The following is a 22,198-nucleotide window of genomic DNA, read 5'->3' on the forward strand; positions in this document are numbered from 1 at the left end:
TGCACAGTGAGACAGGATTTAGGCAGGCAGTCTGAGAATACAGCCGCAAACCTGCTAAGTTCACAGAGTAGCAAAAGAACCCCAGCAGGTTAAACGACTGACTCCAGTCTTACTGCTAGGTCTGGATTGGCAGAGTGTAGTACCAAATCCCCAGGCCTATTTGCAGTAAGCAACAACAAATACAAAGCTACACAGTACTGGCTAACTTTCAGGAACTGACTAACCAACAAAGATTCAGCAGCATCTGCTTAACCTGAGAAGAGGCCTTATAAAGCAGGTGCTGTCCACGCCCCACTCAGACCTCACAGACTGTGAGCACAAAAACCAGCACCGGATCCCCTGCCGTGCACAGAGCCTGTAACCACTGTACAGCAAAAGACCCGAACCGGAGTATCAGCTGCGCTCAGGTTACTCCGCTAGCACTTGTCTCCCGGTTGCCATGACGACGTGGCAGCACAGGGCAGGAGACCCTAACACACGCACGGCAGAGCGTGTGCAGCGGGCATGTGCATGAGGGGTTAGTGCAAGGCATATGTATCAGGATATTTTTCGACTTTGACAGTCCACCCTTTGGCAGTCAACAATAACTGCCACTATCTAAACAATTAAGCAGAAAAATATATTACCATGAAATACCTTATTATGATTGGGAGCAGGGAAGAGAGGAGAAGGTGGGAAATGTATGACCTAGTGAGATAGTAAAAAGCATGTATGTGTGAAATCCATGTCTGAGGGGTCATGTATCATTGTGCCGTACATGTTCTAAAAATAAGCTTCGAGGTATTGCGAAGTATACATTGAATCCTTCTTATCCCGTATTAAGGGTCTGTAAGTGGGCTAACAAACTCTACCGAGCTCTTTTCGGCTTTTAGTTCCAACAAATGGGGTGCACATTAGTTGATGATACATGAAGGGGGAAAATATGTGTCTATATCACCTGTCGACTATGTGTGCCACTACCTGAAGATAGTAGAGATGAAGATAAGAAACATGCGTTATAAATGCATTCGTATTAATATATATATATGTGGTCGTCCTTGGGCGTCTGTTGGAGTCTTGTTGATGTCTTGTTGGAGTCTTGTCCGGATTGCTATATCTTTGCTGTGTGGCAAGCAAAGCTCTTCAAGTGTCCATAAAAATTAAAGTCTCTAACAGTTCATCAAATGGCTGTGACAAAGTTCATCAATGGTCTGTATAATGGGTCATCAAATCTTCTTCCGAGTCGGTGTCTTTTTACCTTGGAGAAAAACAAAGGAGAAACGGGTGAAAGAAACGGACCGTGGAATCACGTCTTATAACGCTTCAACCCAATTTGAAAACACATCAATACAAACCAATACATACTTTAAATTTCTACAGGGTGGCAATTGTATGAAATCAATTTGTATTACCTGAAAAGGGCCGTCCGTTGGCGGAATATGGGATGGTTCTGTTGGTATCGCCTTTCCAATGTTCTTCCTCAAGCAGGTGAGGCATGTCATTGCCCTCTTACCCGCATGGGAAGAAAATCCTGGTGCACACCAGTAAGCTCTTACCAACTTGCACATACCTTCTTTACCTAAATGAGTCATGTGCCGCCTCCGCTAAACTCGGAAGGTATGCTCTGGGTGCCACTGGCTTACCCTGTCCATCTGTCCAGAGTCCTGAGGACTCCTGGCCATATCCTTTTGACCTCCAGACTGCCTTTTCCTGTGGAGAACACATATCTTGCATTTCACTCAATTTCTGTGTGCTGACGGTATTGAATACCATCAGTTGTGCGATGTCTGTCTGTATGGGGGTACTGGCTGCTAGTTTAGCAGCCTCGTCTGCCCGACTGTCACCAAGCGACACTGGGTCTTGGCTGTATGTGTGGGCTTTACACTTGATAACAGCCACTCTGTCAGGTTCCTGTATTGCTGCTAAAAGTCTTTTGATGTGGGTCGCATGCGCCCCGGGTGTGCCAGCTGCCGTCATGAAATTTCTGAGGCGCCATAGGGCCCCGAAATCATGCACTACTCCAAAGGCATACCTAGAATCCGTGTAGATATTGGCTGACTTACCTTTAGCCAATTCACACGCTCTGGTTAGGGCGACCAGCTCAGCAACTTGTGCTGAGTGAGGTGGGCCCAGGGGTTCCGCTTCTATGGTTCCTTTGTCATCTACGACTGCGTATCCAGTACACAAGTCTCCCGAGTCCGTCTGTCTGTGGCAACTACCATCAGTGTAGAAAGTAAAATCTACACCTTCCAGTGGGTTGTCACTGATGTCTGGCCTTGCAGTGAAATTTTGGGTCAAATATTCCATACAATCATGTGTGTCAGTGTCTGTACTAAATCCTCCTGTCCAGGCACACCTGGGAGATACGTTGCAGGATTTAGTGCGCTGCATCTCCTTATGGTGATGTTTACAGGGGCCATTAGTGCTAATTCCCACCTTGTAAACCGTGCGGATGAGACGTGTCTGGTTTGGGCAGAATTCAGTAAGGCTGACACTGCATGAGGTGTATGGATGGTCAGGTTGTGTCCTAGCACTACATCTGCGCTTTTACTCACTAGCAATGCTATCGCTGCAACACTTCGCAAGCACGTGGGGAGGGATCGTGCTACCGTGTCTAGCTGAGCGCTGTAGTAGGCTACCGGCCTGCTGGCATCACCATGCTTCTGGGTTAAAACACCTGCCGCACACCCAGCACTTTCCGTACCGTACAGTTCAAAGGGTTTCCCATAATCTGGCATACCTAATGCTGGTGCCTGCGTTAGGCACTGTTTGAGTCTCTCAAATGCCAGTTCGGACTCATCTGTGTGCGAAATCCGATCTGGTTTGTTTGATAAGACCATCTCTTGTAAAGGTAAGGCTAGTATGGAAAACCCTGGGATCCAGTTACGGCAGTACCCACACATTCCTAGGAAAGTGCGAATCTGTTGCTGGGTTTGTGGCAGAGTCATGTCGCGAATCGCCTGTACTCTATCAGCGGTGAGGTGTCTCAGTCCTTGAGTCAAGCAATGTCCCAAATATTTTACCTTGGTCTGGCATAATTGCAACTTATCCTTTGAAACCTTGTGTCCCGTATCAGAAAGATGAAGCAGAAGCTGTTTCGTGTCTCTCAAGGACGATTCGAGTGAATCAGAACACAGCAGTAAGTCATCTACATACTGTATTAATACTGATCCGCTCTCAGGTTGAAAGGATTGTAGACAATCATGCAAAGCCTGTGAGAAAATACTTGGGCTGTCAATGAAACCTTGTGGTAAGCGAGTCCAGGTGTACTGTACTCCTCTGTATGTGAATGCAAACAAATATTGACTGTCAGGGTGCAGAGGTACCGAGAAGAAGGCGGAGCAGAGGTCAATAACAGTGAAAAATTTCGCAGTGGGAGGGATTTGCATAAGGATGACGGCTGGATTTGGCACTACGGGGAATTGGCTCTCAACTATTTTGTTAATCCCCCTTAGATCCTGCACTAGCCTGTAACCCCTCCCCCCGCTCTTTTTCACAGGGAAGATGGGACTATTGTCAGTGCTGGACGTCCTAACCAGAATGCCCTGTTGTAGCAAGCGCTCTATTACTGGGTAAACTCCTAACTCCACCTCTGGCTTCAGAGGATACTGTGGGATTTTTGGAGCTATCCTACCATCTTTTACTTGAACTACTACAGGAGCTACATTTGCCATTAATCCAGTGTCTTGTCCATCCTTGGTCCAAAGTGACTCCGGTATCTGGGAAATAATTTCCTCTACCTTGGACGGACACCTATCTGTAACAGCAGTCTGTGACATTAGCCTTTGTGGGGAGTCTAGCATATCCTGCACTTCCTGAGAGTGATTCTCGGGTATATCTAAGAACACACCTCCAGGAGTAAAATTTATGACACACCCCATCTTGCACAGTAAATCTCTCCCAAGTAGATTAGTCGGAGCCGATGCAGCTAGCAGAAAGGAGTGCTTGGTCTGCAAAGGCCCTATCGTAATCTCTGCTGGTTTGCTTAAAGGGTAGTGTTGTACTACTCCTGTTACTCCCATGGCTGGAATTGTTTTACCAGTGGTCTTCATACACACTGTTGAATTTAACACTGACTTGGCCGCCCCCGTGTCTTCAAGGAAAGGTAGAGATCTACCAGCTACATCAATTGTGACCTCGGGTTCACTTCCACGGCTCGCAATTAATTTCACTGGCTGCAGACTACAGGTGTGGCCCCACCCCTATTGTATGTGGTGACCTCCCCGCAGCGCTCTGGCAGCTACAACAAGTGAAGGGGGTAACTGGGAATTTTCAGAGACTTGCCAGTCTCTTTTTGGTGGGTACCTTCTTGTTTCCCCTGCATGTGGCTCATAACTCCGTCTCTGCGGTCCCTGATCCCAATTTTGTGTGTCTTGTCGTTGTCTAGGGGGTTGGTATACCTTATATGAGTCGTTAAACATACAATTCCGTGCAATATGTCCCTCTTTCTGACAGTTGTAACATGTTATCACATTTGACTTACCAACAGGGGTCTGGGACTTAGACTGAGGTGGCTTTGTTGTAAGAGCTTGTATACTTACTGCCATCAGCTTATCGCCCTGTGACTCCCTGTGTCTCATGATGTTCCGATCATGTTCAATAGCGGTCTCTCTCAAAGCAGCCACCGACATACCTCTCCAGTTGGATTGAGTGGTCTGTACCCTTGTCCTCAACACTTCCTTTAAACCATCCATTAATACAGAAACTGCTACTTCCCTATGGTGCACATTTGTCTTAATGTCTTCTATTCCAGTGTACCTAGCCATTTCCTGCAGTGCCCGATGGAAATAATCAGAAGCAGTTTCCCCTTCTTTTTGTCTTATGGAGAAGATTTTGTTCCACTTGACAACAGTTGGGAAATATATTCCTAGCTGCAGGTTGATACGTTTTACATTGTCTTGATTGTACTCATCAGTGAGAGGTACCTCTTCATCTAACCTACAATCAGTGATAAATTTCGCAGAGTCGATATTGGGGGGCAAACATGCCCTCAGCAATGTCCGCCAATCTTTGTTATTGGGTTCTGCGGAGTTACCTAATTCTCTAATGAACCTTTGGCTTGCAACTAGATCTTTCCTAGGATCAGGGAATTCAGACATCATTGTTCTTAATTCTGTCCGGGAGAAGGGACAATGCATTGCAATGTTCCTGACGGGAGTGACTCCTGTAGCGTCAGTTTTTCCATTTGGTACTGCAATTACCCTGACAGGATTAAGTTCAATCACATCACTCTGGGTTGATTCTACAATGTGTGGTGTAATTGTTTCTGCATAATGTACAGTACCGTACTTACCTGCGGACACGACCTCACCTGTCCCTCCACTAGGGGCCTTTGCTACTTCTCTTATTGGTTGGGCCGTGCCCACTGTAGTCTCTCTTATGGTGGCTGCTAGAGAGAGTGCCGATATTGTGGTAGGCTCATCTTCCTGGTCGCAGTCCTGAGGGAAGTTTAAGACAGGATACAACTTGCACGGGTTAACATTAGCATCAATACACTTATCTACTTTACTCTTATCATTTATACATTTATTAAGTGCACTTTTATCATATACCAGTATGCCATTCTCTGTAGCCACTTTCTCTCCTGTTATGTATGGTGGTGGTGGTGCGGTAGCTATCAGTTTCCTGATAGGATTGGAACCAGCTGCTTGAGCTAATCCTCTTTGTATCTCGCCTTCCTGTTGCCATAACTGTAAATAATCATAATGTCTAATCCGTTGCTTGCCGGATTTTATTAGACATATCCTTCTCCTTAAATTTTGCAAAACCTCAGGATTAAAACTGCCTACCCTGGGAAACTTCTCCCCATCGTTCACAGTCATACGTTCCCATTCATTGCATAAAACCTCTGCGTGTGATCCATATTTTTCACACATAATGTACCTCGCCGACCCTGCTGGCCGCGGAATAATATCAACCTGAACCTTGGTTGATCGTCCCTTACTTGAGCAACTGGCCACCATTCTTTGCAGGTATTGCCTTCTCAGCGAATTCCTACAAAAACCACGTTCCCAGAGGTAAGGCGACGGTGAAAGTCCAACGAGCGCCTTCACCCACTCTCGCCCACGTCGACCAATATGCCCACACACTGCTTCAGCGCTGGCGTACTCAACCCAGGGCCCCTATGTAACCTCTATTTACTGGGGCGTGTGGGAGTATGCTACCCTCCCCAGTAAGTATCAGTTGCTGAAGAATTCCTGAGTGATCAGCGAACCTCCCTTAAAATAAAAAAAACCTACACAAATCACGTTAAAATGTACAAATAGTGTTTATGATCCCGCAAAGCGTACGCAAATTGCGTAATGGGTATCAAGGTAACCAACTAATGCACACAATTACATGCGGTACAGTCGCATTGCGTATAAGTAACTATTACTTATCCGCAGAACGACCAGCGGAATCGGTTGTTTAGGCTGCGAAACCTTCAGCCGGAGCGTATTCTCAAAACGGACCTATATGGGTATTGCGCCAACCCCTAGGGTTGCGCTCACTACCTCTGACCTTTCTTAAGTCAGGGTCAGAAACTTCGTATAGGTACTTTTAACGGCTTTCTGACTTTCGCGAACCTTCTGGTCTGCTGTAACACTAATTGCTCCTTTTACCTTATTCACTTTTAACGTGAGATGGCCTTCTCCCACGCCACCACGTGTTCACTTCACGGGTGTCCTTCTACGAGATCTCGAATTCCGGGGTTCACACCAAAAAAAACTTTACTTGCATACACACGCTCTTTCACTTCATATATGCTTTGATTTTTCTGTACAGAAAATTTCTTTCATTCAGGTAACACAGGCTAATCCCAGAGGTAATGCAACGAGAGGAGGATCTTTTTAAACTAAATTTTGGAAACTGAACAAATTTGTGCTATTATCTCGTGGCTTCCGTATCTACTACTAAAACAATGCTATCGTGTGATTTGTATTTAGTGGGCGTATCCGTACGCACGTTGCGTGATATACGCCACGTGTGTAGGCCTTTGCGTTGCGTACGCTGTCTCGCACTTGGTCAGAGACACGTGTACACAGGCCGGATACGTCCACAGTAACACAAATAACACGCTTCTATAAATGCAAACGATATTTAACTATAATCGTTTACCAAACACCACACAGTATCTCCTGTATAACCTTTATAACTGGGTCAGGCTGCGTGCATGTTTTACAATTACTCCCTTAAGTATTACTTTTACTTTTAACTAAATAGCAACAAATTTTCTCAGCACGTGATCAATGCTAATGGCAAACAGAAAGGTAGATATGTGAAAATACGCAAATGGGAATACAGGTGTGTGCGTGTGTTGCGTGCGCAATTTTCACCAATACAGAAATTTAAACAGATTTAAAAGACAAATAGCTTAACGTTCTTACCTTTCGGTTCCGGATCCCACCAGCATCCCTACAAACCAAACGGAGCAGACGCTTATCTAATCAGCACTTACCATATCCCCAACCACCAAACGGCTAACAGGGGATACTACCTTCCCGCCCTTTGCTGATGGATAAAGTCTGCCTGGTTCCGCTTGGCTGCGGATATGAGGAGGCCCGGACGATGCCCCCAATTGATAAAGTCTGTTGTTTCCTATAAACATTAAGCTATATTCTATTATGGACTATGTACGCTATTGGCGCACTGAGCACTGTAAGGGTTCGCACTTAGCGTAGCAGACGCTAGGCCGTGGGCGCGACGCACGAGCGACACGTACGCTCCCGGTATGTTACACAGTAACCCTTAGTAACAACACACCGAAAGGGTATGCTTTGCACTTTAAACCTTGGCAATGAAATACTATAATGATGTAATACTTATTAACCTTGATAATATGAAAACTGTTTGAGCGATTGAGACGCTCACAAAACCCTTTACAGTAACTAGTGAAAACACAAGACCTGGTTTGGATTTAAAAACCACTTAGGCTCTAACACCTTCGTGGATAATTCTTTTCGAGTAAAAAGGGGAAAAACAGTACAGCTTATACACTACAAAACTAACATCAAAATCTAAACAGAATAACAAGGAATAATAAGAACAATAGCGAACGATCGCAAACACAAGAAAACAGGAAGAGTACACAATGAGAACAAATGGCAAACACAGAGGATAACAAAATGGCTACAGAGAACTTACACACGTGGGAATGATTCGCAAGCGCGTCCTGGATCCAGCCCTCAGCCTTCAATGTGAAAACCTTGCAGAGAGAGTGAGTGACTGGACAGGCAATGGTGGTCTTTATATACACAGCATACAGTAACAATACAATGGTCCCTATAATCTCATGGTTCATTGGACACAGGAATGTGTCTCTGCATTATAACAAAAGGTCATAGGTGGGTTCAAACAGGTGGGCTGTGTCTCTCCCCAACTGCTGTAGTGGGTGGTATCCTCTGGATTCCCCCCGCATGGATAATGAACAGCAAATACAGTAAATGTCTATAAACTACTTTTGTACATAACTATACGCAGGAGCGAGCAATCTCTTCCTAACCAACACCGAAATGTTACTATTAAAATACTCTACAGCTGGATACTAGACACCACCGTTCAACCTTTATCTGACCCTTCCTATCATGCAAAGAGGAATCTCTCTGTCCAGGAACAGTTTAAACTAAACATACTTTCTGACATTGTTAAGGGGAATGTTCACTACAATATACGCAATATGAGTTAAATATGCTATGATCGAGTCGCACGCTAGACGCTTACAAACTCTACCGTAAATGCGCATACACCGCGCGTGATCGCCGGAGCGATCTTATGCAAATTGCGGATATGTGCACGCACGGCAGAGCGTGTGCACTTGCAGCGGGCATGTGCATGAGGGGTTAGTGCAAGGCATATGTATCAGGATATTTTTCGACTTTGACAATACCCACACACTGTACCGTGCTCCCTGCCCTCATACCCACACACTGTACCGTGCCCCCTGCCCTCATACCCACACACTTTACCGTGCCCCCTGCCGTCATACCCACACACTGTACCGTGCCCCCTGCCTTCATACCTACACACTGTACCATGCCCCCTGCCCTCATACCCACACACTGTAACATGCCCCCTGCCCTCAAACCCACACACTGTAACATGCCCCCTGCCCGTCATACCCACACACTGTACCATGCCCCCTGCCCTCATACCCACACACTGTAACATGCCCCCTGCCCTCATACCCACACACTGTACCGTGCCCCCTGCCCATCATACCCACACACTGTACCGTGCCCCCTGCCCTCATACTCACATACTGTACCGTGCCCCCTTCCCTCATACCCACACACTGTACCGTGCCCCCTGCCCTCATACCCACACACTGTTCCGTTCCCCCCTGCCCGCATACCCACACAGGTGTACCGTGCCGTGCCCCCTTCCCGTCATACCCACACACTGTACAGTGCCCCCTGCCCTCATACCCACACACTGTACCATGCCACCTGCCCTCATACCCACACACTGTACCATACCCCCTGCCCATTATACCCACACACTATACCATGCCCCCTGCCCTCATACCCACACACTGTACCGTGCCCCCTGCCCTCATACCCACACACTGTACAGTGCCCCCTGCCCTCATACCCACACACTGTACCGTGCCCCCTGCCCATCATACCCACACACTGTACAGTGCCCCCTGCCCTCATACCCACACACTGTACCATGCCCCCTGCCCTTATACCCACACACTGTACCGTACCACCTTCCCATCATACCCACACACTGTACCGTGCCCCCTGCCCATCATACCCACACACTGTATCGTGCCCCCTGCCCTCATACCCACACACTGTACAATGCCCCCTGCCCTCATACCCACACACTGTACCATGCCCCCTGCCCATCATACCCACACACTGTACAATGCCCCCTGCCCTCATACCAACACACTGTACCATGCCCACTGCCCTCATACCCACACACTGTACCATGCCACCTTCCCATCATACCCACACACTGTACCGTGCCACCTACCTATAATACCCACACACTGTACCGTGCCACCTTCCCATCATACCCACACACTGTACCATGCCACCTTCCCATCATACCCACACACTGTACCATGCCACCTTGCCCACACACTGGAAGCCACAGGCTGAGAGTTATATAGTGAGAGGAGCAGTGTCCCCAGCAGCACAGAGTATATCAGGAGATGAGTGATGTGTCAGTGAGGACAGGGCTACATGTGACAGGAGCAGTGACATGATGTGAGGAGGGGAATGGAGGCAGCAGGAAGCCACAGACTGAGAGTTATATAGTGGCAGGAGCAGGGTCCCCCAGCAGCACAAAGTATATCAGGAGATGAGTGATGTGTTACTGAGGAAGGGGCTGCATGTGACAGGGGCAGTGACATGTTGTGAGGAGGGGAATGGAGTTAGCAGGAAGCCACAGACTAAGAGTTATATATTGGGAGGAGCAGGGTCCCCAGCAGCACACAGTATATCAGGAGATGAGTGATGTGTCAGTGAGGACAGGGCTGCATGTGACAGGGGCAGTGACATGACGTGAGGAGGGGAATGGAGTCAACAGGAAGCCACAGACAGAGTTATATAGTGGGAGGAGCAGGGTCCCCAGCAGCACAGAGTATATCAGGAGATGAGTGATGTGTCAGTGAGGACAGTGCTGCATTTGACAGGGGCAGTGACATGATGTGAGGAGGGGAATGGAGACAGCAGGAAGCCACAGACTGAGAGTTATATAGTGGGAGGAGCTGGGTACCCAGCAGCACAGAGTATATCAGGAGATTAGTGATGTGTCAGTGAGGATAGGGCTGCATGTGACAGGGGCAGTGACTTAAGGTGAGGAGGGGAATGGGGGCAGCAAGAAACCACAGACTGAGAGTTATATAGTGGAAGGAGCAGGGCCCACAGCAGCACAGAGTATATCAGGAGATGAGTGATGTGTCAGTGAGGACAGAGCTGCATGTGACAGGGGCAGTGACATGATGTGAGGAGGGGAATGGAGGCAGCAGGAAGCCACAGACTGAGAGTTATATAGTGGCAGGAGCAGGGTCCCCCAGCAGCACAAAGTATATCAGGAGATAAGTGATGTGTTACTGAGGAAGGGGCTTCATGTGACAGGGGGCAGTGACATGTTGTGAGGAGGGGAATGGAGGCAGCAGGAAGCCACAGACTGAGAGTTATATAGTGGGAGGAGCAGGGTCCCCAGCAGCACAGAGTATATCATGAGATGATTGATGTGTCAGTGAGGACAGGGCTGCATGTGACAGGGGCAGTGACATGATGCATACCCTCCAACTGTACCTTTTTAATAGGTACAGTACCTTTTTAATAGGTACAGTACCTTTTTTTTATGGTCTGTACAGATTTTTGGCTCTCTAAACGTCAATTAAAAGTATAGGAAAAGGGGCGTGGCCACACCCCCATTTACCCGTGGTCACGCCCCCTTTCTCATTTGTACCGATTTTTGGCCCTCATTCCGAGTTGTTCGCTCGCAAGCTGCTTTTAGCAGCTTTGCACACGCTAAGCCGCCGCCTACTGGGTGTGAATCTTAGCTTATCAAAATTGCAACCGAAAGATTCGCAATATTGCGAAAAGACTTCTCTGTGCAGTTTCTGAGTAGCTCGAGACTTATTCTTCCAGTGCGACCAGTTCAATGCTTGTCGTTCCTGGTTTGACGTCACAAACACACCCAGCGTTCGCCCAGACACTCCTCCGTTTCTCCAGCCACTCCCGCGTTTTTCCCAGAAACGGTACCGTTTTTTTCAAACACTCCCATAAAACGGCCTGTTTCCGCCCAGAAACACCCACTTTCTGTCAATCACATTACGATCACCAGAACGAAGAAAAAACCTCGTAATGCCGTGAGTAAAATACCAAACTTCATAGCAAATTTACTTGGCGCAGTCGCAGTGCGAACATTGCGCATGCGCAGTTAGCGGAAAATCTCTGCGATGCGAAGAAAATTACCGAGCGAACAACTCGGAATGAGGGCCTTTATGTGCAAAATGTTGGAGGGTATGATGATGTGAGGAGGGGAATGGAGACAGCAGGAAGCCACAGACTGAGAGTTATATAGTGGGAGGAGCTGGGTACCCAGCAGCACAGAGTATATCAGGAGATGAGTGATGTGTCAGTGAGGACAGGTCTGCATGTGACAGGGGCAGTGACATGATGGCCCTCATTCCGAGTTGTACGCTCGCTAGCTGTTTTTAGCAGCAGTGCAAACGCTAAGCCGCCGCCCTCTGGGAGTGTATCTTAGCAGAAGTGCGAACGAAAGGATCGCAGCATTGCTACAAAAAAAAATTGTGCAGTTTCTGAGTAGCGGCAGACCTACTCCTACCTTGCGATCACTTCAGACTATTTAGTTCCTGTTTTGACGTCACGAACACACCCTGCGTTCGGCCAGCCACTCCCCCGTTTCCCCAGCCACTCCTGCGTTTTTCTCTGGCACGCCTACGTTTTTACACACACTCCCCGAAAACGGTCAGTTACCACCCGGAAACACCCACTTCCTGTCAGTCACTCAACGATCAGAAGTGCGAGTGAATAGCGTAGCTAGACCTTGTGTAAAACTACATTGGCTTTTGTGAAAGTACGACGCGCGTGCGCAGTGCGCACCATACGCATGCGCAGAAGTGCCGATTTTTAGCCTAGCACTGCGAACAACGGCAGGTAGCGATCAACTCGGAATGACCCCCGATGTGAGGAGGGGAATGGGGGCAGCAGGAAGCCACAGACTGAGAGTTATATAGTGGGAGGAGCAGGGTCCCCAGCAGCACAGAGTATATCAGGAGATGAGTGATGTGTTAGTGAGGACAGGGCTGCATGTGACAGGGGCAGTGACATGATGTGAGGAGGGGAATGGAGGCAGCAGGAAGCCACAGGCTGAGAGTTATATAGTGGGAGGAGCAGGGTCCCCAGCAGCACAGAGTATATCATGAGATGATTGATGTGTCAGTGAGGACAGGGCTGCATGTGACAGGGGCAGTGACACGATGTGAGGAGGGGAATGGAGGCAGCAGGAAGCAACAGACAGAGTTATATAGTGGAAGGATCAGGGTCCCTAGCAGCACAGAGTATATCAGGAGATGAGTGATGTGTCAGTGAGGACAGGGCTGCATTTGACGGACAGTGACATGATGTGAGGAGGGGAATGGAGGCAGCAGGAAGCCACAGACTGAGAGTTATATAGTGGGAGGAGCTGGGTCCCCAGCAGCACAGAGTATATCAGGAGATGAGTAATATGTCAGTGAGGACAGGGCTGCATGTGACAGGGGCAGTGACATGATGTGAGGAGGGGAATGGAGGCAACAGGAAGCTACGGACTGAGAGTTATATAGTGGGAGGAGCAGTGTCCCCAGCAGCACAGAGTATATCAGGAGATGAGTGATGTGTCAGTGAGGACAGGGCTACATGTGACAGGAGCAGTGACATGATGTGAGGAGGGGAATGGAGGCAGCAGGAAGCCACAGACTGAGAGTTATATAGTGGCAGGAGCAGGGTCCCCCAGCAGCACAAAGTATATCAGGAGATGAGTGATGTGTTACTGAGGAAGGGGCTGCATGTGACAGGGGCAGTGACATGTTGTGAGGAGGGGAATGGAGTTAGCAGGAAGCCACAGACTAAGAGTTATATATTGGGAGGAGCAGGGTCCCCAGCAGCACACAGTATATCAGGAGATGAGTGATGTGTCAGTGAGGACAGGGCTGCATGTGACAGGGGCAGTGACATGACGTGAGGAGGGGAATGGAGTCAACAGGAAGCCACAGACAGAGTTATATAGTGGGAGGAGCAGGGTCCCCAGCAGCACAGAGTATATCAGGAGATGAGTGATGTGTCAGTGAGGACAGTGCTGCATTTGACAGGGGCAGTGACATGATGTGAGGAGGGGAATGGAGACAGCAGGAAGCCACAGACTGAGAGTTATATAGTGGGAGGAGCTGGGTACCCAGCAGCACAGAGTATATCAGGAGATTAGTGATGTGTCAGTGAGGATAGGGCTGCATGTGACAGGGGCAGTGACTTAAGGTGAGGAGGGGAATGGGGGCAGCAAGAAACCACAGACTGAGAGTTATATAGTGGAAGGAGCAGGGCCCACAGCAGCACAGAGTATATCAGGAGATGAGTGATGTGTCAGTGAGGACAGAGCTGCATGTGACAGGGGCAGTGACATGATGTGAGGAGGGGAATGGAGGCAGCAGGAAGCCACAGACTGAGAGTTATATAGTGGCAGGAGCAGGGTCCCCCAGCAGCACAAAGTATATCAGGAGATAAGTGATGTGTTACTGAGGAAGGGGCTTCATGTGACAGGGGGCAGTGACATGTTGTGAGGAGGGGAATGGAGGCAGCAGGAAGCCACAGACTGAGAGTTATATAGTGGGAGGAGCAGGGTCCCCAGCAGCACAGAGTATATCATGAGATGATTGATGTGTCAGTGAGGACAGGGCTGCATGTGACAGGGGCAGTGACATGATGCATACCCTCCAACTGTACCTTTTTAATAGGTACAGTACCTTTTTTTTATGGTCTGTACAGATTTTTGGCTCTCTAAACGTCAATTAAAAGTATAGGAAAAGGGGCGTGGCCACACCCCCATTTACCCGTGGTCACGCCCCCTTTTCTCATTTGTACCGATTTTTGGCCCTCATTCCGAGTTGTTCGCTCGCAAGCTGCTTTTAGCAGCTTTGCACACGCTAAGCCGCCGCCTACTGGGTGTGAATCTTAGCTTATCAAAATTGCGACCGAAAGATTCGCAATATTGCGAAAAGACTTCTCTGTGCAGTTTCTGAGTAGCTCGAGACTTATTCTTCCAGTGCGACCAGTTCAATGCTTGTCGTTCCTGGTTTGACGTCACAAACACACCCAGCGTTCGCCCAGACACTCCTCCGTTTCTCCAGCCACTCCCGCGTTTTTCCCAGAAACGGTACCGTTTTTTCAAACACTCCCATAAAACGGCCTGTTTCCGCCCAGAAACACCCACTTTCTGTCAATCACATTACGATCACCAGAACGAAGAAAAAACCTCGTAATGCCGTGAGTAAAATACCAAACTTCATAGCAAATTTACTTGGCGCAGTCGCAGTGCGAACATTGCGCATGCGCAGTTAGCGGAAAATCTCTGCGATGCGAAGAAAATTACCGAGCGAACAACTCGGAATGAGGGCCTTTATGTGCAAAATGTTGGAGGGTATGATGATGTGAGGAGGGGAATGGAGACAGCAGGAAGCCACAGACTGAGAGTTATATAGTGGGAGGAGCTGGGTACCCAGCAGCACAGAGTATATCAGGAGATGAGTGATGTGTCAGTGAGGACAGGTCTGCATGTGACAGGGGCAGTGACATGATGGCCCTCATTCCGAGTTGTACGCTCGCTAGCTGTTTTTAGCAGCAGTGCAAACGCTAAGCCGCCGCCCTCTGGGAGTGTATCTTAGCAGAAGTGCGAACGAAAGGATCGCAGCATTGCTACAAAAAAAAATTGTGCAGTTTCTGAGTAGCTGCAAACCTACTCCTACCTTGCGATCACTTCAGACTATTTAGTTCCTGTTTTGACGTCACGAACACACCCTGCGTTCGGCCAGCCACTCCCCCGTTTCCCCAGCCACTCCTGCGTTTTTCTCTGGCACGCCTACGTTTTTACACACACTCCCCGAAAACGGTCAGTTACCACCCGGAAACACCCACTTCCTGTCAGTCACTCAACGATCAGAAGTGCGAGTGAATAGCGTAGCTAGACCTTGTGTAAAACTACATTGGCTTTTGTGAAAGTACGACGCGCGTGCGCAGTGCGCACCATACGCATGCGCAGAAGTGCTGATTTTTAGCCTAGCACTGCGAACAACGGCAGGTAGCGATCAACTCGGAATGACCCCCGATGTGAGGAGGGGAATGGGGGCAGCAGGAAGCCACAGACTGAGAGTTATATAGTGGGAGGAGCAGGGTCCCCAGCAGCACAGAGTATATCAGGAGATGAGTGATGTGTTAGTGAGGACAGGGCTGCATGTGACAGGGGCAGTGACATGATGTGAGGAGGGGAATGGAGGCAGCAGGAAGCCACAGGCTGAGAGTTATATAGTGGGAGGAGCAGGGTCCCCAGCAGCACAGAGTATATCAGGAGATGAGTGATGTGTTAATGAGGACAGGGCTGCATGTGACAGGGGCAGTGACACGATGTGAGGAGGGGAATGGAGGCAGCAGGAAGCAACAGACAGAGTTATATAGTGGAAGGATCAGGGTCCCTAGCAGCACAGAGTATATCAGGAGATGAGTGATGTGGTAGTGAGGACAGGGCTGCATTTGACGGACAGTGACATGATGTGAGGAGGGGAATGGAGGCAGCAGGAAGCCACAGACTGAGAGTTATATAGTGGGAGGAGCTGGGTCCCCAGCAGCACAGAGTATATCAGGAGATGAGTAATATGTCAGTGAGGACAGGGCTGCATGTGACAGGGGCAGTGACATGATGTGAGGAGGGGAATGGAGGCAACAGGAAGCTACGGACTGAGAGTTATATAGTGGGAGGAGCAGGGTCCCCAGCAGCACAGAGTATATCAGGAGATGAGTGATGTGTCAGTGAGGACAGAGCTGCATGTGACAGGAGCAGTGACATGATGTGAGGTGGGGAATGGAGACAGCAGAAAGCCACAGACTGAGAGTTATATAGTGGAAGGAGCAGGGGCACCAGCAGCACAGAGTATATCAGGAGCTGAGTGATATGTTTATGAGGACAAGGCTGCATGTGACAGGGGCAGTGATGTGATGTGAGGAGGGGAATGGAGGCAGCAGGAAGCCACAGGCTGAGAGTTATATAGTGGAAGGAGCAGGGGCACCAGCAGCACAGAGTATATCAGGAGATGAGTGATGTGTTAGTGAGGGCAGGGCTGCATGTGACAGGGGCAGTGACATGATGTGAGGAGGGGAATGGAGGCAATGGGAATACATAGACTGAGAGTTATAGGGCCTGATTCTTAGTCGGACGCAGTTGCATCCATGTGTGCATCTCTTGCCATATTCGTGTCTGTGTCTTTATGTTAATGCCGGTGCAGAAACCCTCCCTGGTGTACACCCTGCGTCAGAATGTGCAAGTATTAAGATACCCACTTTCTGCATCTTCAGATACTCAAATAGCACTTTAGACACCAACATTTGTCTCATTAGATTCATGGTTGGTCTGAGTACGGCCTCCAATGTGAGCGATCTTTCAGCGACGTGCCTGTGACAGTCCCATAACACGCCCATAAGATGCGGCATCTTCGTGCTTCTAAATAGCCACCTCCTCGTCACTGGCCAGAAACAACAATGGCCATTATGATGAAGACTTCTGTGAAACTGATGTAACAGGGTCAGGGGAACAAGTACTATCTCCTGGGGTAGATGGCAGGATGCAGCAGCAGAAAGATCACACAAGTCTGTTGGTTTGGTGCAACTGTCCTCAACCAGTTTTATTGTGCAGCAAAAACAGAAATAAATATCAAAACAAAATACCTTGCCACCGGCACTAACTATACTCAGAATAATCCTATTGCACTAAAAAAATAATACAAGGAGAAGTTTACCAGGCACAGCTCACCGGCTTTCAATAGTAGGTTTCTCTCTCACAGAGACTCCATAGTCTCTCCTCTTTCCCCAGGCAGTGTGAGAGAGCACTGCTCTCTCACACTGCCTGGGGAAAGAGGAGAGACTATGAAGTCTCTGTGAGAGAGAAACCTGCTATTGAAAGCCAGTGAGCTCACAGCTCACAGCCTTTTTAATAAACCCATACAGCTAAAGACCCTTATTAGCCTTCTGTGAGGCTAAAAGCTCAAAGACCCGAACTGGGCCTAAATGTGTGGAGAACCCGCCCTCTCTACTCACATCCAACTCCAGGACCCTTATCCAGTTCTTACCGAAAGCCAAAGCTCTCACCAGAGCCAACACAATATTACTGGGGTTTTAAAACACATAGGTAAGAAATCTGAGACAACTATACCTGCCTTCCACCACTATTCCAGTGATCTTGTCACACTGATTAAATAAAAGATTGTAGTGCCAAATGAACCTCTATATGAAATCCATTTTATATTTACATCTAGTTTAATCCAGTATTTCTTGTGAGCAGTTATTGGTTTTGCTACAAGACTTGAGGTGGAAGCAATGTAGGCTCTAGGCAAAGCAATGCACTGGGGAACCTATCATGCCCCTCCTGCTTCCATAAAGTGAATGGCTATCACCACTCCGATTGGTTGATAGCTCCAGCCATCCACCAATCAGGATGCTGACATCCATTCATTGTCTGGCTGCAGGTTGGGAGGCAGGTAGAGAATGTTGCCTCTCCGCTCCGAATGTGTGACCATCACCCACCCCCTGCCCGGAGACCACTACAATTGTGGGGTCCTGGTCAGCTGCTCAGTGTGCCTGTACGTTAAGATGTCCATGGGTGGAAGAACAGACCTTTCACAGGGGGATTATTAAACATTGTACACAATATACACATATCCTGCCTTGCAAGTCCACAGACCACACTGCCCCACAGAACTAGGATCAAGTGCAATCATATGACTGTCACATGCCATTCAATAGATCTGGTATCGATGGAAAACTCCAGACATTTATAGCCAGTTATAATCTTGGGCATATATTGGATCAGAAACATTCCTTTTTGTAAAGGGATAACGAGGATGTTGGATCTCATTCATTGATTGTCTAATTTTCTATTAATACTGTGTTTCAGGCCTAAGATGGCTTCGCACGTCAAGAAAGTCATCAATGTATCTGGTTTCGTAACGCAGAGCCGAGCAAACAGAAGCATGCAGGGAACTTCCAGCAGGAAAAGCATAAGTGTCTACGGCGATCACAAAATCATGGATAAATCCTCTGTATCAAGCGGGAAGCAAACTGTACCGGTCAGTAAAGTGATACATAGGGGAGAATTCATTTAGTGTCGGATCCAACACTTCAGTATTCTATTGCGGGCCGTTTCCGCCTGTTTCCCTTCTGCTTCCGACCATTAATTTTCGCACGTAAGAGGCTTAGGCCCTCATTCCGTGTTGGTCGCTCGCTAGCTACTTTTTGCAGCCGTGCAAACGTATAGTCGCCGCCCACGGGAGAGTGTATTTTCGCTTTGCAAGTGTGCGATCGCGTGTGCAGCCGAGCGGGACGAAAAAGTTTTTTTGCAGTTTCTGAGTAGGTCTGAACTTACTCAGCCGTTGCGATCACTTCATCCTGTCCGGTCCAGGACCTGACCTGCAAACGCCTGGACACACCTGCGTTTTCCCTACCACTCCCAGAAAATGGTCAGTTGACACCCATAAACGCTCTCTTTCTGTCAATCTCCTTGCGAACTGCTGTGCAAATGGAATCGTCGTTAGAACCAGTGCAAAACCACAATGGACTTTGTACTTGTACGACGCGCGTTCGCATTGCGGAGCATACGCATGTGCAGATTATCCGTTTTTTTCACTGATCGTTACGCAGCAACAATGCTATTTGTACCCGAATGACGCGCGTGTGCATTGCGGTGCATACGCATGTGCAGTAGTAACCTGACTGCTGCGCTGTGAAAATCGGCAGCGTGCGATCAACTCGGAATGAGGGCCTTAGTCTCCCATATCCAAAATGCTTGGGACCCGAAGTGCTTTGGATATTGTGTTTTTCCGTATTTTGGAATAATTGCATACCATAATGAAATATCTCGTGGAGTGGATACAAGTCTAAACACAGAAAGCATTTATGTTTCATATAAACACCTTATACATACGGGATCGGTATGAAATACCTCCAATCAAAATCCCAACAGCAATTGACCGACGGTCAAAATCCCGACAAGGTCAAAATTTCGACATGGACAAAATACCGACATTTAAAATACCGACAACGTCAAAATACCGACATGTAAAATGCAGACAGGTCAAAATACCGACATGCCTTTTTCATTTTGTGTGTATGTCGACATATGTCGACATGGACACCATATAAGTGTACCGCGTCCCCACGCATGGCTCGCTGCGCTCGGCGCACTATTATATTCCCCCTCCAGGTCCACTGGGATGGTAAAGTATGAACAAGTCGGGTTCAATGAAAAAATCATGAAAAAACTCATGTCGGCATTTTGACCTGTCGGCATTTTACATGTCAGTATTTTGACCTTGTCGGTATTTTAAATGTCGGGATTTTGTCCATGTCGGGATTTTGACCGTGGCGGGATTTGACTGTCGGTCAATTGCTGTCGGGATTTCGACCGTCGGGATTTTGATTGGAGGTAAATTGACTGCATCCCATACACACAGGGCCTGATATATGTCTGTATGGAACCGCACAGCCGCTGCAGTTCTATCCAATTAAAATTCGAATGCAGCTGGAGGTATCTGTAGGAGATAGACGCCTCCTGTTTGCGTTAGCGAGGATCCGCGTACTGTGTGTGGGGACGCAGCCTCAGATCACCATCATGGCGGTTACAGGCTCGTCGTCGGATAGGACACCGCAGGTCCAGTAAGTCTGCGTCCGATGATGCAGACCATGGACCTGTCATGCCTTCAAAATGATGGTGACGCCCCTGTTTTGAAGAATGGTGCCAGGTGATGCCACCGCTCCGCCCCCCTAATGCGCTGCGGCTGTGAAGGGGCTGCGAGCGACATTGCAAGACCCGTTGTGTACACACGCAGACCCCTAAACATCGTATCTGTATGCAAACCATCGGGTTTGCATACAAGTATAAATCAGGCCCAGTGTCTTGGAAGCAGTAAGAAGATACTTCTCTCAACGCCAACCAATCCGGCTCCCTGTGTAAAAATTCTGTACAGAGTACACCAACGGGAGGTCCGACCGGGACCCCGACACCCCAGTATGTCTTTTGGTATCCAATGTTACCACTCTGAAGTTTTCTTCCAAATCCATCCAGTGGAAGGCCCAGAACAGGCTCCCTGGGTCAAAGTTCTGACCGGCACATTCCACCATGAGGTCTGACTGACCCCAACCCCCTAGTATGTTTGTTAGGACGCAGTGTTACCACTCTGCAACGTTTTCTTCCAAATACCATCCAGTGGAAGTCCCAGAACAGGCTTCCCGGGACACCCTTTTGGGGGAATTTTTTTTTTGTTTAAACCCTGCCAGAATATAAAGTTGCATAATGACGGGTATGTGTACCAAGTTTGGTCCAGATCCATCAAGCCCTGTCGGAGCCTATGAAAAACAAACATACATACATATTTTCACTTTTAGTATACACTGTATATAGAGGGTAATTCTGAGTTGATCGCTAGCTGCCGTTATTCGCTGCATAGCGATCAGTGAAAAAAACGGCTAATTTGCGCACGCGCGTCGTACGGGTACAAAGTCCATTGTGGTTTTGCACTGGTTCTAGCGACGATTCCAATCGCACAGCCGGCCGCAAGGAGATTGACAGAAAGAGGACGTTTCTGGGTGTCAACTGACCGTTTCCGGGAAGTGCTTAGAAAAACGCAGGCGTGGCAGAAAAAACGCAGGCGTGGCTGGGCGTTCGCTGGGCGGGTGTGTGACGTTAAAAGCCGTCCCTCCGTCGTTAGAGTCAACGCACCCGAAGAGTAACTACAGGGCTGGTCTTGTTTTGCACAAAACTATTTTGTATGCGTTCTGCTGCACATGCGTTCGCACTTCTGCAAAGCGAAAATGCACTCCCAGTGGGCGACGACAATGCGTTTGCACAGCTGCTAAAAACTGCTAGCGAGCGATCAACTCGGAATGACCACGATAGATAGATAGATAGATAGATAGATAGATAGATAGATAGATAGATAGATAGATAGATAGATGTACTGCTGCTGTCTGTTTTCTCTAGGCTTACTTTGCATTAGGGGTACCCGGCAAACGCTGGGGGTTTCATACATAAAATCACCCTTTTTTAGGGTAACCATAGTATCCCTTTCACCTGGGACGCTCATGAATTACACAGGTTCTGTGGCTGGCTGACTTCAAGTCTACATTTCAGCTGGTTTTAATCAGCCACAGATCCTGTGTAATCCATCAGCGTCCCAGGTAAAAGGGATAATATGGTCACCCTACCCTTTTTGCTGTATTTAGGACTTTTTTTCTATCATACATAGATCCCTTAGTCACCAAATAAAAGCTCTGGAAAGACTAATATAGCACAAGTGATATGTCTGCTTTAAAAAGATTCTACCCCCAAATTAAGACCTATAACAGCTCTTGAATTGTGTATTTCTCAGCAGTCGTGAGACGTTTTTTAAAGTGAATTTGTGGTGGACATTTTCTGTGCTGCATCATTGTTAGTGAGAAATAGACTCCTAATGTAGTAA

The 22,198-nt window shown here is 48.1% G+C and overlaps 1 protein-coding gene across 2 annotated transcripts in view; it reads left to right on the top strand.

The window, feature by feature from the left end:
- The window catches only part of DNAI4 (dynein axonemal intermediate chain 4), a 95,240-nt gene that overhangs the window by 12,039 nt on the left and 61,003 nt on the right, over window positions 1–22,198 (top strand). For both annotated transcript variants that reach the window (XM_063939140.1, XM_063939139.1), the window contains exon 2: window positions 18,640–18,811. In XM_063939140.1, the coding sequence (XP_063795210.1) occupies window positions 18,640–18,811 (172 nt within the window). The remainder of the gene's footprint in view (window positions 1–18,639; window positions 18,812–22,198) is intronic.

Source organism: Pseudophryne corroboree, chromosome 9, assembly GCF_028390025.1.
Source record: "Pseudophryne corroboree isolate aPseCor3 chromosome 9, aPseCor3.hap2, whole genome shotgun sequence".
NCBI classification, from domain to species: domain Eukaryota; kingdom Metazoa; phylum Chordata; class Amphibia; order Anura; family Myobatrachidae; genus Pseudophryne; species Pseudophryne corroboree.